Source organism: Cnephaeus nilssonii (genome assembly GCF_951640355.1).
Source record: "Cnephaeus nilssonii genome assembly, chromosome: 5".
NCBI classification, from domain to species: domain Eukaryota; kingdom Metazoa; phylum Chordata; class Mammalia; order Chiroptera; family Vespertilionidae; genus Cnephaeus; species Cnephaeus nilssonii.
In genome coordinates this window covers 83,749,304-83,769,820 of record NC_137076.1, presented here as the reverse complement: position 1 = coordinate 83,769,820, position 20,517 = coordinate 83,749,304, and the positions used below count along the sequence as shown (strand labels likewise).

General features: G+C 41.9%; 1 protein-coding gene across 10 annotated transcripts in view; it reads right to left on the bottom strand.

The window, feature by feature from the left end:
- KCTD16 (potassium channel tetramerization domain containing 16) overlaps nucleotides 1-20,517 on the bottom strand; it is a gene marked incomplete at its 3' end in the record, with an annotated part of 249,866 nt that overhangs the window by 195,893 nt on the left and 33,456 nt on the right. For 4 of the 10 annotated variants that reach the window (XM_079771289.1, XM_079771286.1, XM_079771290.1 and 1 more), the window contains 2 exons: nucleotides 14,083-14,215; nucleotides 9,242-10,384 (listed from right to left, as the gene is read on the bottom strand). In XM_079771289.1, the coding sequence (XP_079627415.1) occupies nucleotides 9,242-10,073 (832 nt within the window). In that variant the 5' untranslated portion in view covers nucleotides 10,074-10,384; nucleotides 14,083-14,215. Of the gene's footprint in view, nucleotides 1-9,241; nucleotides 10,385-10,750; nucleotides 11,007-11,051; nucleotides 11,487-12,120; nucleotides 12,224-14,082; nucleotides 14,216-20,517 lie in introns of those variants that run through there. The other 6 variants (XM_079771295.1, XM_079771291.1, XM_079771293.1 and 3 more) reach the window with 6 other exon arrangements.

The window sequence follows — 20,517 nt, the reverse complement described above, 5'->3', positions numbered from 1 at the left end:
TTTAAGACATATATTTTACCTTTGTTGCATATAAATTATATGTAGGTTTTTTTTTCAAATTTTAAAGAGAAAAGAAATTGTAACCAAAGGTAATGAATGCACCTCATTTGGATCTTGACTCAAACAAGCCACCTTTAAGAAAATATTGTGAGGCAATCAAGTGTTTGAACATCAACTAGATATTATAGTAAAGAATTACAACTAGATTTCAAATGACATTTTTTTCAATGTAATCTCATTATAACATTGATGAGATCCCACAGGAACTTAACTCTTATTTATATAAATTAGCCTATGGTAAAATTGGTCTCCCTATATATTTTTCATAAAGTTGCAGAACCTATCTATGATGTTAAGTGAGGATTTACTGTATTAATTTTGCATGTAATAATTGCATTTTGTTATTTTTTTAGTTCATTTTATTTTGGAAATATATTTTAGATGAATAAAATGATTGATGTATGAAATTTGCTTTAAAATAATCCAGTACAAACAGGAAGGAAAGTAGGTAGGACTATTGATGAAATAAGATTGGTCTTGTAAACCTTGGGAGAGAAACCAAGATGGTGGCATAGGTAAACACCTAAATTGCTGCCTCGCACAACAATTTCAAAACTACAACTAAAAAACAAAACGGACATCATCCAGAACCACAGGAAGGCTGGCTGAGTGGAAATTCTACAACTAGAAGGAAAGAGAAAAGCACAATGAGACTCAGAGGAGCTGCAGGAGGCAGAGATACTGAGACAAGCGGAGAGCACTGGCAACTAAGTGTGCAGCTGGCTTTCTCAAATGGGAGGGAGACAAAAGCTCCCAACTACGCTGAACTCAAGTTCCGGGCGAGATTCTGGGGACCCAAATTCATACGGGGTGAAACTGGACTGTCAGGAAAGAGAAAAGCACACTGAGACTCAGAGGAACTGCGGAAGGCAGAGGTACCGAGGTGCGTGCGCAGAGAATACGGGCAACTGAGTACACGGCTGCCTTTCTCAAGCAGGAGGGAGACAAAAGCTCCCAACTTCACTGAACTCCAGTTCCGGGTGAGACTCTGGGGACCCAGACTCATTCGGGGAGAAACTGGACTGTATGGCAGCGGGCGGAACTCGAGGGCGGCTTTCTCTCAGAGGTGCTTGCAGTGATTACCACGGGACATTGAGACACAGGGGCCTATTAGGGCAGGGATGACGGGAAACCAATGCTGTCTGCTCCGTCCTGAGACTCCACCCCATCCAAGCACAGAGGCTTTTGCAAGTCTTCTCCCATAAGGGTGTCTCCAGCACAGAACTTCTCCCAGCATAGACACAGCTGATCCTCACAGCCAATTGGCCTGGAGGTCAATTCCTCCCAGTGATACCAACAACAATCAAGGCTTAACTACAACAACACTGTGCACACAGACCATAAAGGGGTGCACCAAGAGTGTCCACCTCAGGTAACTGGGGAGGCTGAGCCACTGGGCCCTATACGACACCTAGCACACAAAGCCACTCTATCAACTCAGAGAAGCAGCCAAAATGCAGAGACAAAGAAAGAGATCACAAATGAAAGAAATGGAGGAAAGCAAACGACTGGATATAGAGTTCAAAACCATGGTTATAAGTTTTTTCAAGAATTTCCTAGAAAAGACAGATAAACTTAGCGAGACCCTTGAGGATATGAAAAAGGACCAACTAGAAATTAAGCATACACTGACTGAAATAAAAAATATTATACAGAGATCTAACAGCAGACTAGAGGATCGCAAGAATCAAGTCAAAGATTTGAAATACAAAGGAGCAAAAAACACTCAACTGGAAAAGCAAAAAGAATCCAAAAATATGAAGATAGTGTCTGGAGCCCCTGGGACAACTTCAAACGTACCAACATCCAAATTATGGGGGTGCCAGAAGAAGAGAGAGAGCAAGATACTGAAAACCTATTTGAAGAAATAATGACCGAAAACTTCCCCTACCTGGTGAAAGAAATAGACCTACAAGTCCAGGAAGCACACAGAACCCCAAACAAAAGGAATCCAAAGAGGACCACACCAAGACACATCATAATTAAAATGCCAAGAGCAAAAGACAAATAGAGAATCTTAAAAGCAGCAAGAGAAAAACAGTTACGTATCTACAAGGGTGCCCATATGACTGTCAGCGGATTTCTCAACAGAAACTATGCAGGACAGAAGGGAGTGGCAAGAAATATTCAAAGTGATGAATAGCAAGAACCTACAACCAAGATTACTCTACCCAGCAAAGCTATCATTCAGAATTGAAGGTCAGATAAAGAGCTTCACAGATAAGAAAAAGCTAAAGGAGTTCATCACCACCAAACCAGTATTATATGAAATGCTGAAAGGTATTCTTTAAGAAGAGGAAGAAGAAGAAAAAGGTAAAGATAAAAATTATGAACAACAAATACGTATCTATCAACAAGTGAATCTGAAAATCAAGTGAATAAAAAAATCTGATAAACAGAATGAAGTGGTGAATATAATAGAATCAGGGGCATAGAAAGGGAGTGGACTGACAATTCTCGGGGGGAAAGGGGTGTGGTGGATGCGGGAAGAGACTGGACAAAAATCGTACACCTATGGATGAGGACAGTGGGGGGGCGGGTAAGGGCAGAGGGTGGGGTGGGAACCAGGTAGAGGGGAGCTATGGGGGGAAAAAAAGGGGAACAATTGTAATAATCTGAACAATAAAGATTTATTAAATTTAAAAAAAAAGATTGATCTTGTAATGATAATGTAATTATTAAAGCTGGGTGTCTTGACATTTGGATATATTTAAAGATGTCTGCACTAAAAAGTGTTAACTGACTTGCAAAGAAATCCTGTACTTGAGGAAAGCTATAGCAAAGACCAAAGAAAAAGAGCAACTGTCAGCTGTGATGCAGAAACTGAGCATTCATCTACCAGTTTCTGAAGGAACTTTTTTCTATTCATTGTGCTATCACTCTCCTATGCAAGTCACTCCTCTCTACAGTTTGTATTTGGAGGTTTTCCAAATGGAGATTTCTGGCACTTTATAAACTACTAGAAGCCCAATGCATGAAGATTCGTGCTTAGAATGTGCTTTCCTTTCCCTGGCTGCCAGCACCACCTTTCCACTCCGGCCCAGCCCCTTTCCACTCAGGCCCTGGAGCCGCCTCTTTCCGCTCCAGCCCCACCTTCCCATGCTGCCCAGAGGCCATGGCGACAATGCAAGCATCCCCCCGCCCCCCGCCCCATACTCAACGTGTATGCACATTAACCGCCATCTTTGTTGGGTTAATTTGCATATCACTCCTGATTGGCTGGTGGCATAGAGGAGGTACAGTCAATTTACATGTTTGTCTATTATTAGGTAAGATTTCCACCTCTAATTCCTTTGATAGGATTTAAACTCACTAGACTTTCAGGAGCATTTCGTCTTCTCTTTCCCTGTGTGTGTGTGTGTGTGTGTGCGCGCGCGCGCGCATGCGCGCACACGTACGTACATTGAGGCAATCTCAGAGACTTCCCTTTTCTGTCCACATGTAGACACTCCTCTTGCTGCCAAATCCATTCAATGATGTTACAGATCTAGGGAAAAAACTACTTTAATCACCTTCCACAAGAAATTGGGCTCAGTTAATACATCTTGTTTGACATGAAAAAGAAAACAATATAATAAAATATTTTACTAACATGCTTATATTACTGTTACATTGAGTCCAAAGCTCAGAACACAGCATCTTAAAGACACATAAGAAATTACATTCACCACCCCTGCCCTTTAGCATCACCATTTAATTATCTGTGTAAGTACAGGTCTAAATTGACTTCATGATGAAGCTGTACACTTAAATTGTGCTTTTTTTTTTTTACATTATAATTTAAAACACCTCAAGTCACCTGATCCACAACTATTAAAAGGTTTCTTATGTACAAAAATCCCTGAGAAAAGTAGTACCATGCCTTAAAACTTTCCTAAATATAATGACAGAACAGAATTTTTGCTGACAACAAGTCTTGAAAGAGAGAAAGAATTTGAAAGCAGGAGTGACTAAAACAGAAGGATAAGAGGGTATCAAAGTAGATAAGACAGAAAATCATCACAGAAAAAGATGTCAGTGGTGGTAAAGTCCAAACCTTCACCGTTTTTTACTATACTGTTCTGTTGCTTCATTTTGAAGGGCCAACCATCATATCTCTATGGGCAATAAAAATTTAAGTCATAATTGGTGTTTTTCAAGTAACCAAGAGAAAAAGAGCTAGAATCATTTAAGGACAGATGCATTTCCACCTGTTTTCCTATAAAAACACACCCTCTTATTGAAGCTTTAAAATATTTTTTTTCAATTACAGTTGACATTCATTACCTAGAGGTCCACTTCTGGGTATGTATCTGAACTAATTCAAAACACTAATTCAAAAAGATATATGCACCCTTATGTTCACTGCAGTGTTGTTTACAATAGCCAAGATATGGAGGCAGCTTAAGTGCCCATTAATAGGTGAGTCGATAAAGAAAATATGGGACATATATACAATGGAATATTACTTGGAAATAAAAAACAATGAAATCTTACCATTTGTGACAACATGGATGGACCTAGAGGGTATTATGCTATGTGAAATAAGTTAGACAAAAAAGACAAGTACTATATGATTTCACTATTGAAGCTTTTTGTTGTTGTTATCCTCACCAGAGGATACTTTTTGCACTGATTTTTAGAGAGAGTGGAAGGGAGTGGTAGAGACAAAGAGAGAGAAACATCCATGTGAGAGAGACACATGAACTGGTTGTCCCCCAAATATGCCCAGATTGGGGCCAGGGATCAAGCCAGCAACCGAAACATGTGCCCTTGACTGGAATCGAATCCTCAATCCTTCAGTCCTCAGGCTGATGCTCTAACCACTGAGCAACCTGGCTAGGGCAGTGTTGGGTAATTCACAGTAGCCAGAACCATAAATTCCTTCCCAAAAGAGGCCACGCTGCGGAATTCTAAAGAGAAATCATTTCCTGATCTACTTTTCTCCAACACCCCATCTAAGTCAATAGCCCTGAACATATATACTATGTAAGTAAAGCAATTCAGAGACTTTTGTGACAACAACCCTTTAAATTTCAGGAAATGAAATAAAGAGAAGAAAGGTTAAAATGTACCTACAAGAAGCAATTTGTGTGTGTGTTTTTTTAAAAAAAAGGTGAAGAATCAGTGTATCTGTAATTCACAGAACTCAGAGTAATCATCCTATGAATTAAACTCCCTACTTGTGGTCATGTTATCATGGCTTTATGAGAGGCAAATGCCTTTCCATCTGAGTGCTTTTGGGCATTTGTCTGAAGTAACTGACTCATAAATAGGATTAAGGAAATGTGCATAATTCTCTCCAACCAAGAACAATCTTCCCACTCTCTCTGGGATTGGAAGATGGCTCTAAATAAGAGGTTCATTTATTTCCATGCACCTGTGATTTGTGCGCCTAAGTGGTGTGAATGGCTACTGAGTATCTGGTTCAAAATCAGGACTTCTATTTTCTAAACCTCTTAGCTCCCATTTCATTCAGAGATGAATCAAGAAGGCATTCTCTGATGTTTATGATATTGCTTTCTATACAACACCGGAAGAGAACAGAGGTAATGACTTAGCTAGTTGGGTGGGTACGGAGGAAATGGAACTTTCTCATTGTTTTTAAATTATAACAAAGCAGTTATCTAAAATACTTTGTAAGGCAGTCATACGATAAGCATTTCTATGTTCCTATATCACATTTTCCATGTTGCTGATACATAAATCATAATCCATAGCATCTCACATATCATCTTGGTGTGTAAGCAATGCAGACAAACACATTTCTTATCCTCTTAAACACATAGTACAGACACCTGTTAGTTTTTTTAAATACTTTTAAAATATATTTTTATTGACTTTAGAGAGGAAGGGAGAGGGAGAGAGAGATAGAAACATCAATGATGAGAGAAAATCATTGATCAGCTGTCTCCTGCATGCCCCCCACTGGGGATGGAGTCAGCAACCCTGCATGTACCCTGACCAGGAATCTAACCCTGACCCCTGGTTAATAGGTCCATGTTCAAACACTGAACCATGCCAGCTAGGCATTTTTTAATATGTTTTTATTGATTTTGGAGAGAGAGGGGGGGAGAGGAAGAGAGAGACAGAGATAGAGATATAGAAACAGAGACAGAGACAGAGACAGAGACAGAGACAGAGACAGAGATAGAGATAGAGATAGAGATAGAGATAGAGATAGAGATAGAAACATCCATGTGAGGGAAAAACATCTATCAGTTGCTTCCTGCACGTGCTCCAGTTGGGGAGACTGGAGGTGGAACCAGCAATCTGGTTATGTGCCCTGACCAGTGATCAAATCGACAACCTTTCGGTGCATGGGAGGACATTCAACCAACTGAACTACACTGGCCAGGGCAATACCTGTTGACTTTAATTGTTCATAATTCTACATTAACTAAATAGTCAAAACTACCTGATGCTGACCATCAATTCTAGATTTACATGAAGATTAAATAAGGCAAGAATCTAGCCTTTTTAATAATACAAGGAATTTTGGTCTTCCAATTCTCCCTTGGAAAACGTAAAGGAAAAAGTCAGGTAAACAGGGGAAGAAGGGGTCATCCCCCATGACTGCCAACTACTATATACAATGAATTAATTTCTCGTTGTTTATTTTTTACTATGATATGGATCCAGGCAAAGTGATTCTGCATTATCCCTGGGTTATTAGAAGAGTCTGACCGCTTGGAGTTAATTTTATATATATATATATATAAACTTATGTATTTATTATATATGATATTTAACCTAAGTAGTTGAATTTCTCTGTGAAGAGCATGTGCGTGCGTGTGTGTGTGTGTGTGTGTGTGTGTGTGTGTGTGTGTTGGCTGGTTTTTTGAGGATGCAGGGGCTCTTCCTGGGATTCGTGCTGCCCTTTGGAATCGGGCAGGTTGCAGCTCCTGCCCTCTGTGCTCTCAGCTCCACACCTGTGCCGTAGCCTGGAGCTCTGTACCTCTCTGTGGGGCTCACTGGGGCTAGATCTTGCTGGACAAAGATTGCATACAGTCAGCTTTAGAGCACCTCCCATAGATTTGGTCTATTAACCAGAGTACAACAGTTTGATGAATTGGTGCTTATATAGGCACAGTTGGCAGCTTCTAATTAAATAATTATGGCTAAGCAGCTTCATGGAAGCTGTTATGGACCCTAGAAAGCCAGCTGTCAGTCTTGTTGGTCTTTAGACAGAGGAAGAGTTAACAGTGAACTCTGGGTATTAGGCACAAAGGGGAAGTATGTCATATGCAGCATACACGCTGTGCAATATAAAGTTGCTGTGTGTTTGTGCTAGCCTGACCAGAGGGATGGAGAGCAAACTTTTGCTTAGCAATCTCTCAGCAGCCCAGCAAAGAAAGAAGTAATTATATGATCAGGAGCCCAGAACCCGTCCAAAGCATCCTAAAGAGGGCACACAGTGTTAGATGCATGAGTCTTTAATCAGTCTTTGACACAGAAATGTCACTGAGATAGTAGGTAAATACAAATCAGGTTCTGGGTCTCATTTAGAAGTACAAGTGATTAAAAACCTATTGTGGTCTTTTGGGGGATAGAGTTATTATGATTTTATTTGACTGAAGCTTTTTAAGATGCCATTTTAAATATTAGAAATCAGAGAACAAGATAAATATCACAAACCTAGATTTGAACTCTAAGGTGCATTTTTCCATAAAGTGAGAAGATATTTGTTCTATGTAATCACAGATAATATCAGATTCCTTTACAGAAGGCTAAAAAGCTAGAGTCTTATTTCTACACTAGTGGGAAATCCACCAGAAGGAAGAAAGTAGTTTCTGGTATCTGGCAACTGAGCTTCAGCACAGAGGAAGATATAATTATAGGTAAGTGCCATAGATAACGTTATTGGACCAAATCATGCTTATTATTGCACATTAGTATGCTACAGACCTGATTACTGATTTCACATATCTCCACAGGCTGTCCTTTCTACATATACATAGGACTTGACTTCTAAAAACCCAATGTGTGTTAACCCAGTACAGAACAATTCAGCTTCCCACTGACCAGCAATTCAGCAAGGCTCCCAGCACCACCTCCAAAGGAATAAACACAACTGTAGGCAAAACCGAGTCCAAGAAATTCATTTGTTCTTTTATGTTCAAATAAATTTGGACATTTTAACCCCCTAAATGTATGGGTTTGCCTTTAAACAAGAAGAGAGGAAATCAAATGTTAACACTGGAAACATATTTCTTACGGAATTCACTTCCCAACTCCCAGGCCAGCTGAATATCAGCAGTTAAATCGAGCACTAGACTTTACATACTGACTTGCTATTCTCCTTTCGGAGGTCAATGGCTTACAATTTATCTAAAAAATGCTATTTCCTAAAGCAAAACAATCTGTATTGAAAGTTTTAATTTAGGCAAATGGACTGACCTCTAAGAAAGCGAGTTCAAAAACTTCAATATAATAGTTTCCTTTCCTTTTTCCCTCTGGTTTCCTTTTATGTCAGTAATTCTATCACCTCAGCTGCCTAGATGTTTGCATGTGATTGACAATTCTCAAGGACCTAACTCCTTCTAGGTGGATCTTAAATGAGGTTCAGCTTACGTTTGCAATGCAACTCAAGTCTCAGTACAAATTACTGAAGAATCAAATAGAAGACTTGTAAAGCCTATAAAAGAAAATTTTAGACTTGGGGGGAGGGTAAGAAAGGGAGTCTTTCGTCAGTGTATACTGCCATCTAGCCAAAATCTCATCATTCAGTATAACATACATTTGTGTTTTCAAAGCCCCTGATGAAAGCAAGTCTTCAGCAACTAGCTTAATAGATCCCAAAGTTCAGATAAAAGAATAGACAGCAGCACTTCACCCACTCCGAGGCTACCAACCTCCGTGGACCAACAGCCAAGTTCTAATCATCACCATAACTTCACAATTCAACATCTGGCAGACAGATATACATGTCTGTTTTAATTCCACATAATACCAATATCATTTGCATCTTGTAATTTTGAGGCCTTTGAAAATTCTGTGACTTCACTGGAAAAACAGATAAAGTTGCCTTAGGTAACACACGAGAGCTGAATTATAAACTCTAATACTCTAGCTATACCTCAAGTTAAAAAATAAAAATCCCAAAGTAATATTCCTTAGACACCGACATAACATGCAGACCATACACATCTGTAAAGAGAATCAATACACATGAACAATAAAAAGAACCCTTTGCACTTACGGTAGAAGACATATTCAGTGTAGCTTGACCAGATTTTGTCATCTGTATATTGGTTGAGGAAAGATGCTGTCACTGAGGAGTTACAGGCCACCATGTGGAATCCACACTCTGACAACATATCAAAAGCTCTTTCCAGATGCTTGAATTTGAGATAAAATCTGGAGGTGTATCTTTCTGGGGCTCGGTCAGGGTCTCTGCTCTCATTCAAAGTTTCTCCAAAGACCTCCTTTGCCAAGGAAATCCTTCCACAAACCAAAATCCGGGGAACTCTCCGAAACTTGGCATCTGCCTGCCCCTCTCTGCCCATGGTGCAGGACCCTCTGTAACCCACAGTAATGAAACCCCACTTGCGGTCAGCAGGGAGCAGTGAGGAAGCCGGGCAGATTCTCGTGTCACTTCCTTGCGAGGCATCTTCGAAGTCACTATGGCAGAATTCCTCCGGGCTTTGCTTGATTTCATCAGGGGTCAGGAGTTTGACCAAGTCTGGGAGCAGGAAGTACTCAGCTTCCCTTTTCAGTCTTCCTCTCTCTGGAAAGTGATCAGGCAGGACCACCTGCCTATCCCTGAGATAGTCCAGAATATAACGGAACAAGAATCCATCTCTGTCAATGAAAAACCTTCCCTTGGAGTCCTTGGCTAGATCGTTAGCCGTGTCTCTCTTTGGGGAAAACATTTTCCACAGGAGGGAATGAGGGATGCTTATTAATGTAGAATGGCGAGTGAAATAAACTTGACCCCCAACATTCAGCTCCATGACTTCAGGGAAGGAGTTTGGAACTGTGGCCCCTTGTTCTCGAGGATAATAACGACTACAGTTTCCACTCAGAGCCATTGTCCCTTTCTCTTTCTCCTCCTCCTATTTTGATTTGAAGGTGCAATCAAAAGGAGTCACAGCCTTATCCTTTACATCAACTTGAAAGGTAGGGAGAAAGAAGGATGCTTACTTGTTAGAAATGACCTCCTCTTACCCCAGTATTTTTCCCCAAGAAAGCAAAATTTAGAATAGTCCACAGGTGAAGTAGTTGAAACCCTGGCTGGTGGTGAGCTATGACTTCATGGAATATAATCAACTCATCTCCATTCAATCTTCCCCCAGGCTCAGTAGACAAGGCAGGCCAAGTCCCCAGTTACTCAGAGATCTGTCTAAAGGAAAAGAGAGAAAATTATTTCCTCAAACCCAGCATGAGTCAGAAAAAGAGAGAGCTGATGGAGAGGGGAGGGGAGAGGAAGGGGAGGTAGAGGGAGGGAGGGATGATGGGAGGAAGGAAGGTAGAAAGTATTTTACATAAGCAGCCTTGGAACTACTGATTTTAGCCATTCTCCCAGGAAATAGCTTCTCTCAAGCTATTCTGTGTCTACATGTTTATCCATACACCTCTGTCTCCAGCAATTAGTATTAAAAACATTTCTATTTGCATTTCTGCATTTAAAAAGTAATATGCAATTTTAAGCTTCTAAGATGGGATTTTTTCCTTCTGGACAGTAAAATCAATAAGCCTCAGAACTTACCTTAGGGAGTGCTGGAAACTCAGTCCTGTGAATAAATACCCATTAGCAAAACGGTCAGAATGCACAGCCACACTGAGTCTATCAATGAAAAGTGCCAGAGAGATGTGCTCTTAGAAAAAAATTATATATATTTATATAAATGTATATTTGTATGTATGTATATATTCATTTCCAATCTCAAGTTAAAACAAGTCACAAAAAGTTAAACCGTGATGAGAGGTGACTGGCTTGAAGAAGCAGAGAAAAATATTCAACCAAAGCGTCTCCAGAGAAGTGGAGGGGGGGCGCGGAGGGATCAAACCTTCAGCAAGAATCCTTAAAACGGAAGAGTTGCAAGAGGTATCAGGACTTAGCAGCTTTTCAGAAAGCCCAGCAGCTGCAAAACGGAGGTGCCCTGCTGGGGTCCCAGGTAGCCACCCCACCTGCCGGCAAGGGCGAACAGGCTCCCATGCTCCTAGCCAGGTGGGAGCCTTTGGGAGCCCTTGGGAGCCGTGGGGAGCAGGTACGAGCTGAGCTGGTGAAGCCGGCAGGAGCCGGTGGGATCTGGCACCTTCAAAGCGCAGAGAAGCCAGCGGGGCTGGGCTCCGGCTTCTCAGGCGGGCGGCGGAGCTGGGCGGTTCCACAGTTCCCAGTGCAGTTGGGCTGCTGTTGTTTCAGCAGTGCAGGCAAGAAACCATCCAGGGAAATGACTATTACATCATCTTAAAGGAATATGGCTTGGAGAAAGCGGAGGCAGCTCGAGTCACGTCCTCCTCGGTGACAGGTTGCTGGGATGGCACAGGGACACAGTGCGCTTGCCTTGGGCAAGGGACTCAGGAGCGCTCGCTCAGGGCTTGGGGCGGGGACGCCGCGCGGCCACTTCCCTCCCTGCCCAGTCTGGAAGTCTGGAGTTTCCAGGGCCTTTGCTTAGCGCTTTCTTCTCTTTTGACCTCCACTGCCACCACCATCCCCCAGAAACAACCCCCCAAACCTGTGGAGAGATAAACGCAAGTGATTTTTTCATTTGACAAATCTACAAACAAACCTTTTGCACAGGCACTGAATTTCAGCTGAAGGGCAAATTTTCCCTTAAAGCTTGCTTAAAAAAAAAAAAAAAAAAAAAAAAGCACACCTAATGACCCCAACGTTCTAACTATAAAGTATTTGTTGTGTTTTTTAAACCAAAGGTACATTAAACCATGTTCTCTTAAACCCCTCCTCTTTTTTCTCCTCCTGTTCCATCCCTCTGCCAATCCCCCAATAAATAAATAAGTAAATAAATATTTAGTCTCTCTGGAATTAATGCCTTTTCAAAAGAATACATGAAGCAGAAGCACGGATACCCTCAGAAAGCCCACAGTTTACACCAGTTTGTCATCATCTTAGCTTACCTGTGAGAAATTGTAACCTGCAACCTTTCTCTGGGGCTGCTTCCTTGCTGAGCATCTCCTTGGATGTGCCACACCCCTGCCCACGTATCCCAGGAGGTCCCTGATGGAAGACACGCGGCTAAGAGATAGTTTACTCCGGTCCCAAAGGACTCCCTTAAGTGCATCATTAAGAGTTTCAGGAAGGCATTTCCAGGGCAACATAATCCACTAACTAAGTGCTTCCAGTTGATCCTGCCAGTCAATAATGGCCCGGCCAACAGTTTACAGTAAGTCTGCCATTTCCCCTTTAAAACACCAGTGTCTTAGGACTCACATTCTTAATAAGAATATAGTACTTCATCTATGAATAATATATGTGAGCCACACTCCATCCCAAACAATTACTATTAAAAAAAACAAAAATGGAGAGTATAATTTAGATGCAATTTATGGGACACATGGGTTTATTGCCAACTTTCCCTCAAGATTTAGCTTAAAAGTAGACTTAGCAGTAGCATAAATTACTAGCTTAACAATCTTTTCTTTCCATAACTATCAGATTACTAAACACGTTCTAAGTTTTATCTAACACTCCAACACCTGAGTATACGTGATGTTGTTTCTTAACTACTCTACTAATCTGTTCTGGCCTAAATCTTTGGGTCTTAATGCTGGACCAATCAAGGAAATGTTTATTATTTGATGCACTTATATCGCCATCTACTGTCCCTAAGCTATTGGTGCAGATCTGTATCTGGCAATTTAATGAAGCCAAAAGTTAGATTATTTTTTTCTTTATTTTAAAGTTTTTGTAGTGGCTTGAATATTGGAAACACACTGTTCACCTTAATGACAAAATGAACATTCAGTTGCCACCAGGTAAAGGGAAAAATAAGTGTGAGTCCATGCCTATTAAGTATTGGATTTGGTTGTAGTTAGAAGTAAACAAATGTTTTATCTCTAACAGAGCAGGCCAGTATACCATGACAACAGCTTTGGAGACTGGATATTAAAATATTCTGGGGAGATTTTGTTTGAAGTAACAGGGTGGGGTTTAGACCATTCAGTCTGATCAATATCTTGTTTTTAACCTTCCATATACTAGAATAGCAATAGAGAAAAGGCAAGTTAAAAAACAATAGTAAGTTCAAGATTGCTACATATTTGAAAATAGAAAACAGCAAGTCACTTAAAAGACTTTTTCACATTAAGTTAAATTGCAAGGCTAAAAAATTTACATTAAAAAGAGTACTCTGAATTTCCAAAATGAGGAGCTCTGATCATTGATCTGGGTTTCATAGATTAGGCTGTGCTTTGAGACTAGTTCTTAACCTTTTAGAGAATGGACTACTTAGAGAATCTTATGAAATCTAGAAAATGAACACACAAGCATAAAGGTTTGCATTCCATGTCTGGGGAGGAGCTGTAAAGAGAAGAACCAGGAGCCACAGGGCCGGGCATGCACATCCCTAGCAATCTGCAAACTTATACAATGAATCTTCTCTTTGAACTTAGATTACACATACACTCAGAAACACACTCTAAGCATTGAAAAAAGAAAAAATTCACCAGACAACTTTAACCTTGTGACTCATGGTTGGACCACACAACCTGAACTGGTATGTTTTAATAAACACTGTCTATCCTATTCTTTGCACAGTATTGCTTTATATTATTTTTGTGCTAAAATGTTCATTTATTATAGTAAATTGTAAAAAAATAAACAATTATTTTGCTAGCCCCCTTTAGGCATACTTACTTTTTAAAAATATATATATATATTTTTTATTGATTTCAGAGAGGAAGGGAGAAGGAGAGAGATAGAAAACATCAATGATGAGAGAGAATCATTGATTGGTTGCCTCCTGCATGCCCCCTACTGGGGATCATGTGCCCTTGACCAGAATCGAATCCTGAACCCTTCATTCTGTAGGCCGATGCTCTATCCACTGAGCCAAACCAGCTAGGGCTAGACATACTTACTTTTTAATCTACTTGAAGCCTCAAGAAATTAAGTATGTTGGGGCCTCTCTTCCATCTTTTTGAGAGACCAGGGATTTGGTTCAAGATTGGTTAACATCCTCTGCTCTCTATGGCTTTCTTGTTCCTTTACTGTCTGGAGGTAAACAAATGAAAAGTGAGATTTAAAAAAATAGGCTTGAAGGAAACAAAGCAATATAACATATAGAGAAATTTGAATAGTGCTGGAGTAAGCGAGCATGTCTCAGGGAGGTTGTCAGTAAGCCTTGCTGGTGCCTTAATAAGAGGCAAAAAGCCAAGTCTAGGCAGTAAGTGTATTCCTGTCCTTCATGTCAGCAGATAACACTGCTGGTGTAATGGTTCTCTTCTGGCAGCTCTCCACTGAAACACTGAGGGATGCCACACTGGCCCGAAGGTTGAACATACGGCAACAGATTTCTCTTAAAGGCAGAGCAAGAAAGAATGTTTCATTCTGTTCTTAGTAATAGTCAAGCCTATATAGCACATCAAGACACACCATGGGTAAATTGTGGAATTCATAAAGTGTGTCTTAGCCTGTTTCCTGTTCCCCATGGGCACACACCCCCATAGCTGAATGCTGAAGAGTACATTCTCAAAAGGACAATTTTAATTTTGGAATAATGTGGTCACTTCCCACATTTTCACCCCAACCCATCTTTAAGTTTCCTCTTCCCTCGAGCAGAGATAGCTTTTAGGCTGCCTATCTTTTTTATGAGGAAGGGAAGGAATTGATTTCATAAGCTTACTCATATTAAGATACTGTGCACTCATTGTGCTAGGTGCCCCAAGGACTCCTGCATTATCCTAATAGCTACTGTTGATGGAAGGCCGGCCATTGAGCACTTAAAACAGTCATTACCCCTCTTCCAACTCTGCCTGACTGGCTGTGTGACATTGGACAAGAGACTCAGTGTCTCTGAGCCAGGTTAAAGTGCAAGTAATAAGACCTGACTTTCAGATGTGTTGTGCAGATTAAATACTGTGATGCATGTAAGACCCTCGAGCACATCCCCTGGCTCTAGGTAAATGCTTAATAAATAGCAGCAGGAGTAGTTGTTTTGTTGCTGTTAGACCCAAGTGGAGGCATGAAGAAGTTACCAAAGATGCTCAAAGATTGAAATTAGGTTCTACTTCCAAAATCTTTCCTCTTCTCACATGCAGCTTGAGTTAAAGATCATTGCTTATCATAGATGTATTTGTTAATAATGGGGTGATTTCAGGCTTTGGCAGGGAGATGAGGTGGCCAAATGAGAAACAGAATAATCAATTCCACAATGGTTAAAAATGAAAATGCCACCGTCTTCTGCCAGACAAGGCTACAGTTCTGGTATCCTTTTGTTCATTCCACATGGCTATATGAAGTACCTGTGTTATGTCCAGCACAGCGCTAGGTATTTAAAATGTTGAATTTTAAGATGGCAGCATAGGTAAACACCTGAACTTGCTGCCGCGCACAACCATATCAAAACTACAACTAAAAGACAAAACGAATATCATCCAGAACCACAGGAAGGCTGGCTGAGTGGAAATTCTACAACTAGAAGGAAAGAGAAAAGCGCATTGAGTCCAGTAGGAGGTGCGGAGGTGTGGAAGTGTGGAGGTACAAAGGCGTGCACGAAAGGGGCTGGCAACTGGGTACGCTGTTGTCTTTTTCAATCTGGAGGGAAATACAAGCTCCCAACTGCTCTGAACTCCAGTTCTGGGTGAGGCTCTGGGGAACCAGACTCATACAGAGAGAAACCGGACTGTCTGGCATCGGTATGGAATGCGAGGGTGGCTTTCTCTCAGAGGTGCTTGCAGTGATCATTATTCGTGCACGGTGCCACGGGACACAGAGACCCGGGGCCTCTTTGGGGCAGGGCTGACGAGCAGCCATTGCTGTTGGCTCCACCTTGGTGATTCCCTGAGATGCCACCCCACCCAATTTACCACCCCACCGAAGCTGTGCACAGAGGCTTTTGCATATGAATGGACTAGCCTTTTGCAATCTAAAACCTAACAAACTGCAGCTGGGTTGGAGAGCCCCAGAGCTTCCAAAAGTAGGCCCAAGGCTCCACAGCAGCTTGCATTGCTTCACAGCTGAGCCTCATCTGGGCACCTCCAAACCCCAAACAAAGAAGAGGGAATTTTCAGATCTCTCCGTAGCTCCTGCTGAGTGGCCTCAGGCAGAGGCTAAATTTGCACCTCCTTGGAGATCCAAAAGCCAGTGTACCCACTGGTTAGAGTGAGACCATCCAGATTACAACTCTTGACATCCATAAGAGACACACTCATGGGGCAGATTCAGTGAGTGCCAAAGTCCCACTAAAGCAAGTCCTACCCCATAAGGGTGTCACCTGCACAGAAGTTCTCCCATTGTAGACACAACTGGTCCTCACAGTCAATTGGCCTGGAGGTCAATTCCTCCCAGTGATACCAACAGCAATCAAGGCTTAACTATGAGAATGTGCACACATCCCACAAAGGGGTGCACCAAGTGTGGCCACCTGAGGTAATTGGGGAGGCTGAGCCACTGGGCCCTATAGGACACCTACCACACAAAGCCACTCTATCAACACAGGGAAGCAGCCAAAATGCGGAGACAAAGAAACAGGTCACAAATGACAGAAATGAAGGAAAGCAAACTACTGAATATAGAGTTCAAAACCACGATTATAAGGTTTTTCAAGAATCTTCTAGAAAAGGCCGATAAATTTAGTGAGGCCCTCGAGGATATGAAAAAGGACCAACTAGAAATTAAGCATACACTGACTGAAGTAAAGAATAATATACAGAGATCCAACAGCAGACTAGAGGATCGCAAGAATCAAGTCAAAGATTTGAAATACAAAGAAGCAAAAAACACCCAACTGGAAAAGCAAAAAGAAAAAATAACCCAAAAATATGAAGATAGTGCAAGGAGCCTCTGGGACAACTTCAAGTGTACCAACATCTGAATTATAGGGGTGCCAGAAGAAGAGAGAGAGTAAGATATTGAAAACCTATTTGAAGAAATAATGACAGAAAACTTCCCCTACCTGGTGAAAGAAATAGACCTACAAGTCCAGGAAGTGCAGAGAACCCCAAACAAAAGGAATTCAAAGAGGACCACACCAAGACACATCATAATTAAAATGCCAAGGGCTAAAGACAAAGAGAGAATATTAAAAGCAGCAAGAGAAAAGCAGTTACTTATCTACAAGGAAATGCCCATATGACTGTCAGCTGATTTCTCAACAGAAACTGCAGGTTAGAAGGGAGTGGCAAGAAATATTCAAAGAGATGAATAGCAAGGACCTACAACCAAGATTACTCTACCCAGCAAAGCTATCATTCAGAATTGAAGGTCATATAAAGAGCTTCACAGATAAGAAAAAGCTAAAGGAGTTCATCACTGCCAAACCAGTATTATATGAAACTGGAGGCCTGGTGCACAAAATTCGTGCATGTGGGTGGTGTCCCTCAGCCCAGCCTGCACACTCTCCAATCTGGGACCCCTCGAGGGACATCCCTCTCACAATCCAGGACTGCTGGCTCCCAACTGCTCGCCTGCCTGCCTTCCTGATTGCCCCTATCTGCTTCTTCCTGCCAGCCTGATCACCCCCTAACCACACCCCTGCCAGCCTGATTGATGTCTAACTGCTCCTCTGCCAGACTGTTTGCCCCCAACTTCCTTCCTCTGCTGGCCTGGTCACCCCTAACTGCCCTCCCCTGAAGGCTTGATCGCCCCCAATTGCCCTCCCTTGCAGGCCTGGTCCCTCCCAATTGCCCTCCCCTGCTGGCCATCTTGTGGTAGTTATCTTGTGTCCACATGGGGGCAGGATCTTTGATCACATGGGGGCAGCCATCTTGTGGTTGGAGTGAAGGTCAATCTGCATATTACTCTTTTATTAGATAGGATAGAGGCCTGGTGCACGGGTGGGGTCCAGCTGGTTTGCCCTGAAGGTGTCCTGGATCAGGGTGTGGTTCCCTTGGGGCGTGGGGTGGCCTGGGGGAGGGGCCTATGGTGGTTTGCAGGCCGGCTACGCCCCTCTGCGACCCAAGCAGAGACCCTGGTATCTGGGGTTTATTTATATTCTACAATTGAAACTTTGTAGCCTAGAGCGGAGCCAAGCCTCCTGCTCCCTCCGTGGCCGCAGCCATTTCTGTTGGAATTTATTTGTCTTCTATAACTGAAACTTCGTAGCCTTAAGCAGAGGTCTGGGCCAGCCAGGGTGTGCAGAAAGCTTGGCTTCCTCCATCACCAGGGAAACCCAAGCCTCCCTCCTGTTCTCTCTGTGGCTGCAGCCATCTTGGTTGGGTTAATTTGCATACTCGCTCCTGATTGTCTGGTGGGCGTGGCTTGTGGGTGTAGCAGAGTGATGGTTAATTTGCATATTACTCTCTTATTAGATAGGATGATGAAAGGTATCCTTTAAGAAGAGGAAGAAGAAGAAAAGGGTAAAGATAAAAATTATGAACAACAAATACACATCTATCAACAAGTGAATCTAAAAAGAAAGTGAATAAAGAATCAGATGAACAAAATAAACTAGTGAATATAATAGAATTAGGGGCATAGAAAGGGAGTGAACTGACAATTCTTGGGGGGAAGGGAGTGTGGGGGTGTGGGAAGAGACTAGACAAAAATCATATACCTATGGATGAGGACAGTGTGGGGGGTAAGGGCAGGGGGTGGGTGGGAACTGGCTGGAGGGGAGCTATGGGGGGAAAAAAGAGGAACAACTGTAATAATCTGAACAATAAAGATTTATTTATTTTTAAATAAATAAATAAAATGCTGAATTCTACATAATCTCTGATCTCAAACACTCATAAACACATGTACACTCATACTCAAAATCCTACCAGTGGAAGACAACAATGAAAAACTTATAGATTTCTGAGCACTGCCTCTTATTTGCAGAAAGACACCTGCTGCTGTATTCAGCTATTGGTCCTATATAGTTCACATATGATTTGGACAAACCACTTCACCTCAGGTGGTCTCTGTTTCCATAACTATAAAATGAAGTTTTCTCCCCCTCTAATGATACTGTGACTGGTGGCAAAACAGAAATAAAATACAGCTGTCAAATATTCAGAGACATACTAGACATACTTCAGAGACAAATTACTAGGAAGTAATTTGTTAAGTAAGAACAGAAAAAAAGGCAGCAAACAGATATTTCTTGTTACATAAAGCCTTACAAGGAAGAATTTGAATTTGACTTGTGTAATCTTAAAGTTGGAAGAGGAGAGAGACACTTTGAGGTCACCCACTGCAGCCTCAGATCCACCTAAAAGTTTGAGATAATAGAAAAAGTTTGGTTTAGTCATTTTTCTACAGTCTCTCCCTAAAAATACTCACAAACTGTACTGTCATAAAATACAAATAATACCTAAAGCTGTTCGTGTCATCATAGTGCCTCTGAACGGAAGTCTGCAGAATTAAGTTCTTTCAAGTGAAATGTCCTTTTTGAAAGCTAAGCTTTAAAAATTTTGTATGCTGATCTAAAAAGAAAGTAATGCTCTTCAGGTAGGACATTATTGACTATTTCATAGGGTCTAAGATGTGGTGTGTGTGTGTGTGTGTGTGTGTGTGTGTGTGTGTGTGTGTGTTTAGGGGATATATATTCCTTTAGTAGGCATAGATGTGAGATCACCTTAGAGGTTTCTCTTCAAAACATGGAATCTTTTCTGGAACAAGTGGTCAAAGCCAGGAGTGCACAATTTGGTGGTGAAGTTGAGTAAAGCCAACTCACACATACAGGATGGGGCAAAGGTAAGTTTATAGTTGTTCATATGGAAAATAATACAAATTAATAATCCTATCTAATAAAGAGGGAATATGCTAATTGACTATCACACCCTCACAAAGATGGCGGCACCCACTGCCAATGAAGAGGGAATATGCTAATTGACTGCTACGCCCTCACAAGATGGCGGCACCCACAGCCAGAAGATGGCGGCTCCCAGTACCCTCAGCCCCGCCTCATCCAGCCTGAGTCCCCCACTCCCCTCAGCCCCACGGGGGAGGGCAGTTAGGGATGATTATGATGGCATGGGAGCAGTTAGGTGTCAATCAGGCCAGCAGGGGAGCAGTTAGAGGGCTATCAGGCTGGCAGGCAGATTGGTTAGGGGCAATCAGGCAGGCAGGCAGGCAAGTGGTTAGGAGCCAGCAGTTCCAGATTGTGAGAGGGATGTCTGACAGCTGGGATCAGGCCTAAACCGGCAGTTGGACATCCCCCAAGGGGTCCCAGATTGGAGAGGGTGCAGGCTGGGCTGAGGGACACCCCCTGTGCACACATTTCGTGCAGCAGGCCTCTAGTTAATAATATAAGAATAAACTTTGTGTTTTATGTTCTCACAACTGTAAACCTGCTTATGCCATACCCTGTATGTGTTTTGAAACTGATCCTCATCAGTATGAAACCTAAGCAATAGAAATACAGACTG